The following is a 14,822-nucleotide window of genomic DNA, read 5'->3' on the forward strand; positions in this document are numbered from 1 at the left end:
CCTCCTCCTTGTCTTTCTTCTCATCCTCCTCATCCATGCTTTTTGTTACGTCCTTCTGTCCTTCTTTTATCTTTTTCCTTCTTTTGTTTTTCCTGTTTTGTTCTATACCTCCTTTTTTGCTACTGCTCCTCCTTCTCCTCCTCACTATGCTCTTCTTGTTCTCTTTCTCCTTCTCCTCCCCTTTCTCCGCCTTCTCTTCCTCTCCCTTTCTCTTATCTCCTATCTTCTTTCCCTTCAGTTTCATATGTAGATTTTCCATCCTTCCTCCTCCTCCTCCTCGTTTCAGTCCTCGTGTTCTCACCTCTTCCTCCTTCTCGTTTTCTCCATTATATTCTTCTCGTCTTTCTTCTGCTTCTCCTTCTAGTCCTTTTCATTGTCTCCATCCTCTTGTTTTCGTCGTCTTTCTCTTCCTACTCCTTCTCTCCCTCGAAGCCCCGGAGCCGAGTCTCTGAGGCACCTCCAGTGTGAAGCTTAACCAATGCTAAATTTCAAGTGATTATGGTAATGTGAGGTCACCGAGAAGATTGCCCGAGAGAAATGACGATGACGAAGACTCAGAAAAAGATGAGCAAGAAGAAGAAGAAGAAGAGGAGGAGGAGGAGGAGGAGAGGAGGAGGAGGAGGAGGAGGAGGAGGAGGAGGAGGAGGAGAAAAACAGTAACAAGATCTCTAGTGATGTTATTAATCTAACTTGTAATCTCTCTCTCTCTCTCTCTCTCTCTCTCTCTCTCTCTCTCTCTCTTATGCGGTGACCACCCACATCATTTCCTTATGGATTCCTGAGGTCAGAATGCAAATCACTCGACCCCTAACGACCTTGTGGTGAGAGAGAGAGAGAGAGAGAGAGAGAGAGAGAGAGAGAGAGAGAGAGAGAGAGAGAGAGAGAGAGAGAGAGAGAGAGAGAGAGAGACCTTCAAACATAAGACAATAAACAATAACGAGACTGCTATGTATACAATCAAGAGGTTTTATATAGCAACAAATGTACCACAGACCAAAGTATAAATTATGTGTTCGTACAGTTTAATTACATCTCACAACAATACCTTCTCTCTTCGTTTTTTCCCCTCCCTAAGACAGACACACACGTATACGCAGAAGATACAAAGGGAAGTACTTTTTTATGGCGCATTTCCACCTGTTTACTTTGGCGCCACCGGGAGACACCAAGCTTTTTGTTCATCACCCCAATTGGCGTCCCCGCGTTGAGGTGTTGCGCCAGGCGGCCTCCGTGTCATTAGCCCGCCACTCACTGCCACTCACTGCCATCCGACTACTGACACTGATTTCACGGAAAGTCGGGGCCGGGAGAGGGCGAGACATCGTGTTATCGGCCGCCGCTCATCATTCTAGGTTACGAGTATTCACGGTGGAACAGCAGGCCCCACATACGTACATGTTATTAGGAATGCTGGTATAGGAAATGCATGAAAAAAAAAGATCTTGAAAATTGGTGAGCTAGTTTGATAGCATAGAAAAGTGTTCTTATTCACGGGGGAAAAAGGGAAAAAAAGGGAACACATAATACAACAATTTTGCGTTTTCATTACTGAGACATATACCAGGTTAGAGTTTACTGAATGGTACCTATATACAGCTGTGTTCCGCCTTGCAACTAGTCCTAAAACTATGTGTCCATGTTCCTGAGTATTCATGTTAAGGATATTGTATGACTTTATTGTACTGTTATGTAAACCTGCATCATTTTACTCAATAAAACTAAGTAAACTTATGTAAGTGTCTACATTGCTTTGCCCTAAGACGACTCCTAGCTGTTACTGTGCACTATGATGGAAAGAGCTCTAAAGAAAATGATTGTCTTCAAGCACTGTCAGTCTTACCAATGCCAGAGTCTACCTGTACCTTCACTCTTTCATAATTTTCAGTGACAAAACTCTGGAAATCTCTGCCAGGTAATTACTTAATTTTTTCCTCGCTTCTTGTGAACTGAACTGTAGGGATTTAAAACGGAGCTATTTATTTTCATTTTCTGTAGCCTTGAATGATCTCTAAAAGTAAAAAAAAAAAAAAATAAATAAATAGATAAGTGAAAAAAAATAATGAAATAAAATTAATGAATAAATGAGTAAACAAAATAATACAAAAAATAATAATACGTTAGTAAATAAACGAGTAAAAGAAAAGGAAGGAAAAAAAAAGAAAGAAAAACTAAAAAAAATCGCATGGAAACACTATCTTAAACTTACCCCCTCTACTAGCCTTTCCCCTCCACTCACCCTACCCATTCCTCGTCCCCATCACCGGAGCCTCTCGTGTTATTAGTCTCAATCATGTGTTCAGACGTGCAGCCATAAACGCCAAACTCAAACAAAGACCACAAAAGGAGGAGAGTTAATGAGGAATATAATTAAATACCCTTTCCTTCCCTTATCAGCCTCGCCCATTAGCCGCCTCGCAGACCAAGGCTAAACACAATCCCGCTGCTACACAAACACTCTTATGCTCTGATTTTGTTGTCGTTTTTGTTTTTACATAGAGAGAAAATGCGACATGTCCTGAACTTTTAATGATTTTTTTTTCTTCATTTTCTTCTTCATTAGTGTCTCATCTTCATTTTTTTCTTTTTTCTCTTATACTTTCTGTAATTCATCCTGTGTCATTCTTAACTTTTTCTATTTTTTTTCCTTCCATTTTTTTTTCTTTCTCTCTTTCTTTCTTCCTAATGTCTACTATCCCATCTTCTTTCTTCCCGATTCTTCTGTCCTCCTTCTCTTGTTTCTTCTGTGGCATTTTTTCTTCCAATTCCTTTGTTCTCTTTTCCTTTCAGAGTCTCTTTTTCTCCTCCCATTTTTTCTTTCTTTCTTCATATGTCCTACTTTCTTTTTTCTTTCCTTGTATTCCTCTATTCTTATTGCTCCTGTGCCCTTGGTTCTCTTTTCTTTAGGTCTCTTTCTCTCTCATCTTCCTTCCCTTCTTTCTCTCTTTCTTCCTTGTCAGTGTTTCTTACTTGCTATCTTCTTATTTTAATACTTTTAAATACTCACTTAATTGTTCTTTTGTCTCTTTACTTTAGTTATTTCTGTAATTTCTTTTCTATTTTCTTTGTTATCCTTTTTTTTTTTTTTCTTATATATCAACGTTTTGCCTTCTTCCACCTGATTACTTATTCTCTTTATATTTCATGAGCATCCCTTCTGTTCTATCATCTTTCTTATTCCCTAAAACATCAAAACTTTCCTTGTTTTATTTCACTTGCTCTTTCACTTCACTTTCCTTCCTTCATCCCTTCTGTTATATCTGCTTTTAAAACTTTGGCCCCATTCACTTCATCACTTCTTTCGGCTCCTCCAGTTCTGTTTCTCATTGTCTTCTTGGTCTGAATACAAACAAAGGAATGTTATTATCAAAAAAGGCAAAGCGAAGACTCGAGGTATAATCATCTTCCCAGTACAAATTTTTACCGGAAAGTTTCCGTCACACAGCGCACTGACCAATGGAAAGAAATATAGAGTGCTTCGCCTTATTACAGTCATTATTGTTTTTTTTTATGATATTTAACTCTATGGTTCGTAATTCTTAACAGATAGTTGTATGATTTCATAAAAAAAAAATGAAAGGATGATTTCATGGTTGTAACAATAATTTCTGTGGGTTTTGGAAATTGTTCAAACTAAAGATTACAGCGTTTAACCTCATCAGTACCATGACGTGTTTTCATATTCATTATGCATACTATCTGATGATTTTATACAGCTTCGAAAACTTTTGTGGGGATCAATACAGTGAAGACTCTGGCCATTAATCTTCTGACCTCCATAGGCCCTTCCTCATGTTGATAAAATCGTCAAATCACACCCAAACCTTAAGGAAAAAATGCATTCCAGTATTGAAGTATTAGTCAAGCTTCTGAAGATCATCCTTGCTTTGGCTCATCTGTAGCATTCAGTCAGCGTTTATTATTCACTAAGTCTTTCAACACACTCTGGTACATATTTCTTTACGAGAGTACAATATAGCTTGTAATGGAAGTTATTTGTGATATTCTTATTTTTTCATGGTTTTAATAAAAACAACTTAATTTATGTTTCATCAATAGAAAAAACATTAAAATGCATTAAAATTGTCAGTCATCGGTGATTGAATGAGAGTTTCATCTTTATCTATAAAACCTTCGTCGAATTTTGGAAGAATGAATACTGGCAGTGGATCCGGTAGGAAAATGCTTGAGAGAGAGAGAGAGAGAGAGAGAGAGAGAGAGAGAGAGAGAGAGAGAGAGAGAGAGAGAGAGAGAGAGAGAGAGAGAGAGAGAGAGAGAGAGAGAGAGAGAGAGAGAGAGAGAGAGAGAGAGAACCACACACAGAAAAAAAAAACATTTAGGGGAGAGTGAAAATAAATACAGCTAAAAGAGGAAAACGATTGATACAAAACTAAAAACAATAAAAATGAGAACACTGATTAAGAAGCAGTGCCATGAGAAAACAGAAAGAAAACAGTGATATCCACGAGAGAAGAATGACCAAAAGACTACAATAGAAAAAAACAGAAGAAATCACAAACACATGAAAAATATAAATGAACAACAATAAAACTGTTAATGTGGAAAAGTGAGAGAAAAAAAACAACAATGAGGAGGAGATGAAGAGATGAAGAGAGAGAAAAAAAGGCACCTTCCCTCCTCTTTCACTCTCTTCCTTCTCCTTCTCACCTCTCACCTCCTCCTCTCCTCCTCTCCCGCCTCCATTCCCTCCCACCTCCTCCTCCTCTCCCTTTGCTGGCTTCTGGCACTTACACTTTTAGGGAATAAAAGGGACTTTGGAGGAGAAATGGCACTAGTGGGCGTCTCAAAGTGAGTGCCATTTGGTGCCTTCCGCTGCCAGTGTGAGGGGACAGAACGTAGGAGGGAGGAGGAGGGGGTGTGGGGGAGAAAGGGAAAGGGAGGGGTGAGAGGTTGCGGACAATGAGGAAGAGAGGGAGAGGGATAAAGGGGAAAGGGTGAAATGGGGTGAAAGAGATTATTGGCTCCCCATATTCTCTCTCTCTCTCTCTCTCTCTCTCTCTCTCTCTCTCTCTCTCTCTCTCTCTCTCTCTCTCTCTCTCTCTCTCTCTCTCTCTCTCTCTCTCTCTCTCTCTCTCTCTCTCTCTCTCTCTCTCTCTCTCTCTCTCTCTCTCTATCTATCTATCTCTATATAACTATCTATCAATCTCTCAGTCCGGTTATCTCTCTCTCTCTCTCTCTCTCTCTCTCTCTCTCTCTCTCTCTCTCTCTCTCTCTCTCTCTCTCTCTCTCTCTCTCTCTCTCTCTCTCTCTCTCTCTCTCTCTCTCTCTCTGTCTGTCTGTCTGTCTGTCTGTCTGTCTCTCTCTCTCTCTCTCTCTCTCTCTCTCTCTCTCTCTCTCTCTCTCTCTCTCTCTCTCTCCAGAATCTTCAAAAGCGTCGGAAATTCCATTGTTAGCCGCCAGAGGGAGTCATTATGTGTTTGCTCTCATGAAACACACACACACACACACACACACACACACACACACACACACACACACACACACACACACACACACACACTACATACACTACTAAAGCTACACTTACACTGAAATCACACATTATACACTATATATACTGTATTTCTCGTCTAATGACATTCTCCCCACTATACTGATACCGAACCTGCACAAATCACTATATTGATGTCATACACAATTTGCGTCCCGGAGCTCTAAGTGACATCTGTTGATATTTTACCGAAGAGACTTAAATTTCATTGCACCGTCGTTCTGTCTCATTATAAACAAAAGAAAAGGAAAAAATAACTATAACAGGCTCTTTGAATCTTACGAAGTTGTTCATGGTAAGTTGCAGAGTTTAATTCTAGAGTGAAAGATATTGGATAGAAAAAGTGAAGGCTCCTCCCCGTACACCTCTGGTTGCCGTAGTAACTAACACGATAGGAGGAAATATCATACATTTTTATTTCTATTTTCTTCCATGTAAGAGGCAAAGAACTACAAAACCAGCAAAAGAAAAGAGGATCACTGTAGGTATTGATTTTTAACCGTTTTTCTGCCCTGGTCATCTCTTGTTAACATTAAGACCATTCTCATAAACTATTTGGGTTGGCACAATGAAAAACTAGATATAACTAAGAATTTAATCTTTTAGTAAGCTACAGAAGCTCGTATTTGAGACTGGTACGAACAAAAATCTTTTAAAAGCTGTAAATGATTATGGGGAAAGAATCAAGTCAAAATAACATTCTGAATAGCCTTGAAACCTTCGTGGAAAAGAGAAAAAGCTACACGAGCGAGATTAGAACGACCACCACTTCCCTCAGTTCCTCGGACAGCCCTAGCAGCGTCAGAGCATCAACAGCAGCCTCGAAAATAGCGACGCTTGAAAATAACATTGGGAAGACTTTAAATTTGCTATGATGACGCACATTAGCTTAACCGCGGACTCCATTTGAAGTAATTGTGTATATTCTTCTGGAAAACTATCACTGTTATATCGATGACACTGAATGGGCAGAGAATTCCATAAGTTAACGCTCTCAGTGAAAAAGAAAATGTTTGGGTTCATTTCACGATAATCTCTTGGTAATTCTCTCAAAACTGCTGTGTATTTTATGATCTAATTAATCAAATGTAATCTTGTGAACTAACGTGATTATGTGTTATCAACTGAATATTTAAGACTTTTATAAGATGGTGACGTATTCTATAAGCTGAAAAATTATTAAGTTCTTCAAGTGGTCATTCATAAGGTATGTCTCTCTGGCTGAGCAGATTTAGGTTTTCAAGTCTTCAAGTCAAGTATCTCATTACGGGAATAATATACCGAGTGATTATAATTGTATGTCCCAACCTGAGAAATAAAAAAATAAATGTTGAGAGAGAGAGAGAGAGAGAGAGAGAGAGAGAGAGAGAGAGAGAGAGAGAGAGAGAGAGAGAGAGAGAGAGAGAGAGAGAGAGAGAGAATTAATCAGAGAAAAAAAAAGAGAAAAAACACTCATACACATAAGAAAACCCTCCTTCCACACAAAACTAACATGTAAAAAAGATGAACACGCCTACAGGTTTCTCCTCCACTGTCTATCTACAAATCCTCACTGAGCACTACGTTTGACATTCTCAGCCTCAAACCAGCGAACTCAGGAGACTTCGAAGTGACGTCCCTGCCACATGGACACGAGGACACTGAAACGCGAGGCCAAATGGAAGAGAACGGCATGAGGAAAGAGAGAGAGAGAGAGAGAGAGAGAGAGAGAGAGAGAGAGAGAGAGAGAGAGAGAGAGAGAGAGAGAGAGAGAGAGAGAGAGAGAGAGAGAGAGAGAGAGAGAGAGAGAGAGAGAGAGAGAGAGAGAGAGAGAGAGAGAGAGAGAGAGAGAGAGAGAGAGAGAGAGAGAGAGAGAGAGAGAGAGAGAGAGAGAGAGAGAGAGAGAGAGAGAGAGAGAGAGAGGTCTAAAGAAAGGACAGTAAACTAACAAAGCTAAGTTAGTTTACGTAAACATGAATTCTGAAGTAAACCAGAAACTAGTATGGAGGAGGAGGAGGAGGAGGAGGAGGAATACAAAGGAATACAAAGGAAAGACCAAGCAACAACAGACCCAGGGGTCCTTACTAGGCTGCTTGGTTAACTATTCTATACTAACTACATAGGAGGAGGAGGAGGAGGAGGAGGAGGAGGAGGAGGAGGAGGAGGAGGAGGAGGAGGAGGAGGAGGAGGGAAATAGTATCACTAAGGAAAATCTAGACAAAGAGTATAAAAAATATAAAAGGAAAAGAGGAAGTGAGGGAAGTAAGGAAACAAAAGCCAGGAGGATGAGTAGGAGGAAACGAAGGAGGAAGAGGAAGAGGAAGAGGAGGAGGAGGAGGAGGAGGATTCAAAAGAGGAAGAGGAGTAAGAGGAAGACGACGAAAGAAAAGTAGAGAAAGTCCTTTCCTACGAACAGGAAGCCTCGAGCAGCATCAAGAGGACGAGGAGGAGGAGGAGGAGGAGGAGGAGGAGGAGGAGGAGGAGGAGGAGGAGGAGGAGGAGGAGAACTTTCTGAAAGACGTCCCCTGAAGTCAATCGATAAAGACGTCAACCAATCAGAGAGGAGCCAAGAGCCTCTTCCTCCTCCTCCTTCTCTCTCTCTCTTTCTCTCTTCGTTCTAGGCCGCGATGTCTCCTAACCTTCCCCACTTAGAACAAAATGAGAAGGAAAGCGAGAAGATCAAGGAAAATACAATGAACTGACAAAACTACAAGACCAAGTTGCGATCGGGTAAAGGGTCGTGTAGAAGGAAGCGAGAAGAGCCAGCGAGCAATCCAGCCAGCCAGCCAGCCAGCCAGTCCTTCTTCGCTTCAAGAACAAGTGCAAGCTGGCTGGATGAATGCGACTTCCTGTCCTGGCCGCGAGATGGCACCACCCCAACTCCTCACTGATTGGCTGCCGCGCCTCGCCAGCCTCCCGCTCATTGGCTACGCTTCACGGCCCATGCGCGGAAAATTTCTTGAAAAATAATAATAATGGTAAGAGTAATAAAAAGGAGGCACAAAGTTATTACTCTTCCCCTTTTTCCTGATACTTCCTCCTCCTCCTCCTCCTCCTCCTCCCCCTCATCCTGCTCCTCTTCCACTTGTGTCTTAAAGATGCCCCGCCACACGAAGGCTCCTCCCGGCACACTCTGAAATCCGGTTGAAAATCTGATGCACACGCGAACAGTTTGCTGGAGTTCCGCCCGAGTTTAGAATTTGTTCCAGTGAGTTGGTGTTCTCTCTCTCTCTCTCTCTCTCTCTCTCTCTCTCTCTCTCTCTCTCTCTCTCTCTCTCTGCTTATCCTCGCCTAATCACACACATGTCATTTGAATTAATTGCATTATATTCCGTAAGTTCCAAGTAGGCAATGAAGCATGAATTCTCTCTCTCTCTCTCTCTCTCTCTCTCTCTCTCTCTCTCTCTCTCTCTCTCTCTCTCTCTCTCTCTCTCTCTCTCTCTCTCTCTCTCTCTCTCTCTCTCTCTCTCTCTCTCTCTCTCTCTCTCTCTCTCTCTCTCTTCATCTCCCGGCCGGCATCACGCTCCTCTGATGATCATTGATTTTCTCCTCAAGATGGTGGGAGGGGCGGGAACTGGGGGGCGAGGTTGCCACGTCTCGAAAAATCTCAACTACCTTCACAAAGTACAGACTCGAGGAGCGACGGCAAATAAGAGAGAAAAACAGAAGACGGAAAAATGCGTCTTTGCTAAAAAAAAATTACGACATAAAACATTTGTCGGTTTTACTATTATTGTTATTATTACTTTTAGAAATGCTACTACTACTTTTACTTCTTCTACTACTACTACTACTACTACTACTACTACTACTACTACTACTATTACTTCTACTATATATACTACTACTACTACTACTACTACTACTACTACTACTACTACTACTACTATCACCACCACCACCACCACCACCACTACTACTACTACTACTACTACTACTACTACTATTACTACTGGCACGTCTATACAATATTTCTTTTTTTTTTTTCCCTCGTCAGCACTGCACTGGCATCTGACTTCTGGGACAAGACAAAAAAAAAAAAAAAAAAAAAAAAAAAAAAAAAGAAAAGAAAAAGAAAAAGAAACGAGACAAAAGAAAGAAGAAAAATAAAAAAATAGATCAAGATAATAAAATGGAACAGAAAGTGAAATTCCTTGCTGCGTTTCCGTCCCATCCGGTGAGAAAACAAGTTAGCGAGATAGAAGTTTCAAGGCAAGATTAAACACCTGTCTATTTTTAACCTGTCTATTTCATCGGGAAATACGAGAATATGTAAGAGTAGTTTGTGTTTATTAGTGCCGAGACATTAGAAGGTTTTACATGACTACACAGAATTATGGATAGGGATGATAGGAAGACAAAGGTAAGACATGTTTATATAGAACTAGCACATGTAACCATATTGAATTATTGCGGCTTCCCTTGTGATCCTAGCAACCGTGTCTAATGGTAAAAAAACTAACATACAAAATGAACACACGGAAATCATTAGCATGAGAGATAGATAGATAGATAGATAGATAGAGAGAGAGAGAGAGAGAGAGAGAGAGAGAGAGAGAGAGAGAGAGAGAGAGAGAGAGAGAGAGAGAGAGAGAGAGAGAGAGAGAGAGAGCACCAGCTATTTAACTTGCATGCTTCTCCTGTTTTGATTCTGAGGTGGTTTTGCACATTTCCAAACTCACAATCACCTTCCTACGGCCGATAGAGCAACTTAACATAAACTTCCGTCATTTCTTAATTAGAGGCTTTGTGGTTGCCCTGCGAGTGGTGAGCATCCGATCCCGCTGTGTCGATAAGCTGGAGCAAACGTGAGGGATGTGTGATCGGTTCTGTCCTGTAGCAAGCGTTCAAAAGCGAAGTAAGTAATACACATAATAGCTGCTTGAGACGTGAAAGGACCGGAGTATATGTCATTTAACCGCTAGAGTACTGGGGCGTATTTTTATCATGAGTTTTGTGTATGATTAGACGGTTTTATTTACTTTAGGAAGGGTCTATGGAGGTCAGAAGCTTAAAGGCCAAAGTCGTCACTAGTTTCATCCCTACATAAGTTTCTGAAGCTGTGTAAAGTCACTAAATAATGAGCAGGATAAATGTGGAGACACGTCATGGTACTGAAGAGGTTAATGAAGAAGGAAGGTGCAAATTGGGGAAACAATGAAAAAAAAGATAGATAATTACGGAGCTTACTGGTGAAGAGGATGAAAAGTGAATTTAGTTTTTTTTGTTTTAAATGAAACCGGCCAAGAGGTACAAAAACTTATAAAACAAAATTTAAGTGTTAGTCATTAAAGAAAAAAAAAAAGCCAAACCAATTATCCAAATTAAGATGTGTATAGCAAAATCTCCCTCCTCATAAAAAGGAAAGAGAAATCAATCGCACATTAACTCTCCTATTCGAAAGACGGGAATCATACAAGAGAAGACTTCGGCAGGCAGAAGAGGCAAGTAGTAAACTCAGAACAATAAACATGCACATAAACAGGAAAAAAAAAAATAAAGAAACGAGAGACTGCAACGAAATTCTAGAAACAGAGGAGAGGTGAAGGCGAGGAAGTGATGGAATGAAAGAAGTTGGCTTTTCTTTTAGTATAATGTGCTTACGAGATCTGAGTGGAGACTTTCTTATTTCTTCCTCTCTCTTTCTTTCTCTCCCCTCCTCCCCATCAAGTAACCATCAACATTCACCGCACTTCAACTAACTCAACTTCATACGTATGGTAGCGAAGAAAAACAAAAGTAAGAAGGAATACGTAAAAATAATGAAAACCGGATAAGAATGGGCAAGTAATGAGTGAAGTGTTTACATGGAAATGAAAAAAAAATACTAAAAGGGTAAGAAACAAAAATATACTGAGGAAAATGCAAAATAAAGGATAAAGATGATGAAAAAAGAAAAAAAAGAGGAAAAGAATAAAAACATAATCTCGTAGAGTGAGTGAGAGAGAGAGAGAGAGAGAGAGAGAGAGAGAGAGAGAGAGAGAGAGAGAGAGAGAGAGAGAAGATAGAAAGAAGCTGAGAGGGAGAAGGATTAGGAAGAAAATGTGAGAATGAGAAGCTAGAGAAGATGAAGGAAGGAAAATTGCTGGTAGGGAGGAGAAAGAAAAAACTAGAAGAGGAGGGAAGAGAAGCTGGAAGAGCAGGAAAATGAGAAAATGGAAAAGGGGGGGAAGAAGAGAAAACACTGGAAAGATGATGGGATAAGAGAAAGAAAAAAAAATGGAAGAAGAGAACATAAAACGCTAGAAAAAAAAGAAAAAAAGAAAAGCATGGAAGAAGACAAAATAAGAATTGTAAGAATGTAAATGAGAGAGAGAGAGAGAGAGAGAGAGAGAGAGAGAGAGAGAGAGAGAGAGAGAGAGAGAGAGAGAGAGAGAGAGAGAGAGAGAGAGAGAGAGAGAGAGAGAGAGAGAGAGAGAGAGAGAGAGAGAGAGAGTATAAACAATAAAACAAAGAAGTCATTGCCGTGTATCTATAGAAAATCGCAATAAATAACCCAAACAAGACACAAACAAAAGTGAAGTCTAACAGCACTGGACGGAAGACAAGGCAGACAGACGGAACCTTCACACCTTCAAGACAGCGAGTGCATGTGACACCTATAACACTTCTTACGCTGTCCAGACAAACTTGGCAACGATCTTATCTACACACGCAGGTATCGGCCTTGACACAAACCCCCACAAACCTGGCATCTGATCGTCCAACTTTAAAATTGATCCGCCAGATAATACACATGGTAATCTCAATACCTGACCCACAAAAAGGCAGATAAAGGATAGACCGTGTGGAGAAATGATAGGTTTTTTTTAATACAGGGGCTGCCAAGAGTATGCCAAATGATTTCTTGCAGTTTCCCTTGTGTTGTATACTGAAATCGCTGCCACGAGAGGTGAAGTTCCCGAGAGTCTGTAATCAAAGAGAAAGACGCTTGAGTTTGATCGATTCCAGGCAAGCAAGTTTGATCCTTTTTCCTCCATCGGTCGGGAATTTCACCTTGTAGCTTCGAGCAGGGAAAAGCACTGCGGACGACGGTTCAGTACAAGCCTCCCACAAGCACAAGGTAATGGCAACGTTTACCTGTGTCCCCAAAACGGCCTTAAATTTTACCCAAACCAATTAGATAAACTGCATTTACTTACATTACCTGCACAAGACAGTGCCACGAGGTAAGGACGGGGGGTGGGGGAGTGAGGTGACCGGCATCCCGACGCAGTAAGTACCTGTAGATATGTGATAATTAGTGACCTCACCTGTAAGAGTAATTACTGCTTCCCCTCCCCTCACCCACCTGTCTTCCCTCATTGTCCTTCCCTGCCTCTCCCTCTCACTCTCACTCTCTTTCGCTCACTTTTCGTTCACGTCACACTGTTCCTCTTTTCCCCTCGCGCTCGCATCTTCCATCGTCGCCACTTCTCCCCTCACTTCCTGCGTCTCTCTCTCTCTCTCTCTCTCTCTCTCTCTCTCTCTCTCTCTCTCTCTCTCTCTTCCCACTAGCCTCCCCTCACCTCAAAATCACTAACCGTTCTGAGGGGAAATGAACCACTTGTTGCGTGGCTTCTCTTGCAAGGTTCTGGCCGTGGTTCTTCATGAAATTGTGCGTCTCTCTCTCTCTCTGGTTTTACTTTTGCTTTACCCTACAAAATAAACCAGCAAAAATAAAATCAGCGAAAAGGAAGCTACCGTATTTTTTCTTATTCCGTATTAAATGTATAATTTTATCGATAACTGATTAAAAAATAAGTTTCACGACTATTTATTTTATACGTACATTATACACTGTGCCCCTATTCTTCTTTTCTATTGATTCTTACTCTCCTTTTTGTCTATAATTAATCAAACTACTTCTCTTTTTTTATCACTTCTTGTTATCTCTCCATTTTTTTTCCTTTTTTTCCAGTTTCATTATTTCTTTGTTTCCTTTCTTTACCTTGCATTATTTTACTTTCCCTTTCTCTATCTCTCTCTTCCTCCTCCTTCATTCTCTCCTCTCTCTCTCTATTCATCATATCGTACCCTCTTGCTATTCCCTCTTCTCTCATTATTCTTCCCCTCCTCTGTCTGTCTCTCTTTTCCCTTCCCTTTCCCTTGTCTCCCCTCCGTCCATCATTCGAGCCCTCCAGTTTCCCCTTTCTTTGTCTCTCTCTCTCTCTCTCTCTCTCTCTCTCTCTCTCTCTCTCTCTCTCTCTCTCTCTCTCTATCTATCTATCTATCTATCTATCTATCTATCTCTCTCTCTCTCTCATCTACTTATCGATGATAGATAAGTAAGTAGGCAGATTAAGTGATGGATGAAGAGTAAATGAAACAATTTTGTATTTTCACTAAGTTTTCCTCCTGCTTCGTCGTCTTTGTTCTTGTTTTCCTTCTTGCCCTTGTTGTTGTTGTTGTTGTTGTTGTTGTTGTTGTTGTTGTTGGTACTGCGGCTGGAATTGTCATTATCATTGTTTTTGTTGCTGATGTCGTTGTTGCTGTTTTTCTCTTTTCCCTTTCCTGCCTCCTGTCATTCCTTCTCCTGTTCCTCCTACTCGTATTCATACATATCAAATACCAACAACAACAGCAACAAGAAAAGAACAAGAAGAAGAACAACAACAATAACAATTGCAAATTGTTATTAATTATTATTATTATTATTGTTATTATTATTATCATTATTATTATTATTATTATTATTATTATTATTATTATTATTATTAATATAATAATAATAATAATAATAATAATAATAATAATAATAATAATAATAATTATATTAATAATTGGTAGCAGCAGTGGTGGTAGCAGTAGTAGCAGCAGCAGCAGCAGCAGCAGCAGCAGCAGCAGCAGCAGCAGCAGCAGCAGCAGCAGCAGCAGCAGCAGCAGCAGCAGCAGCAGCAGCAGCAGCAGCAGCAGCAGCAGCAGCAGCAGCAGCAGCAGCAGCAGTGGTGGTGGCAGCAGTGGCAGCAGCAGCAGCAGCAGGTGGTGCAGCAGCAGCAGCAGCAGCAGCAGTAGCAGCAGCAGCAGCAGCAGCAGCAGTAGCAGCAGCAGTAGCAGCAGTAGTAGTAGTAGTAGTAGTAGTAGTAGTAGTAGTAGTAGTAGTAGTAGTAGTAGTCATAGTAGCAGTAGTAACATCAACATCAACAATGGCGAAGACGACAGGAACAGTAAGAACATCAACGATAACAAAAACATCAACAACAACAACAACAACACCTACGACGACGACGACAATAAAAACAAACAAACAACAACAACAACAACAACAATAATAATAATAATAATAATAATAATAATAATAATAATAATAATAATAATAATAACACTACAACCACCACTACTACCACCACCACCA

The 14,822-nt window shown here is 40.5% G+C and overlaps 1 protein-coding gene across 1 annotated transcript in view; it reads right to left on the bottom strand.

The window, feature by feature from the left end:
• The window catches only part of LOC123520767 (formin-like protein 14), a 16,893-nt gene extending 4,001 nt beyond the window's left edge, over positions 1–12,892 (bottom strand). The window contains exons 1-4 of the mRNA XM_045283339.1: positions 12,840–12,892; positions 12,636–12,711; positions 12,305–12,397; positions 2,237–2,322 (exon numbers count right to left, since the gene is read on the bottom strand). Coding sequence (XP_045139274.1) covers positions 2,237–2,322; positions 12,305–12,397; positions 12,636–12,711; positions 12,840–12,892 — 308 coding nt within the window. The remainder of the gene's footprint in view (positions 1–2,236; positions 2,323–12,304; positions 12,398–12,635; positions 12,712–12,839) is intronic.
• Between the last annotated feature and the right edge of the window lie 1,930 nt (positions 12,893–14,822).

The sequence above is a fragment of the Portunus trituberculatus genome, chromosome 47, assembly GCF_017591435.1.
Source record: "Portunus trituberculatus isolate SZX2019 chromosome 47, ASM1759143v1, whole genome shotgun sequence".
Classification (NCBI taxonomy): Eukaryota; Metazoa; Arthropoda; class Malacostraca; order Decapoda; family Portunidae; genus Portunus; species Portunus trituberculatus.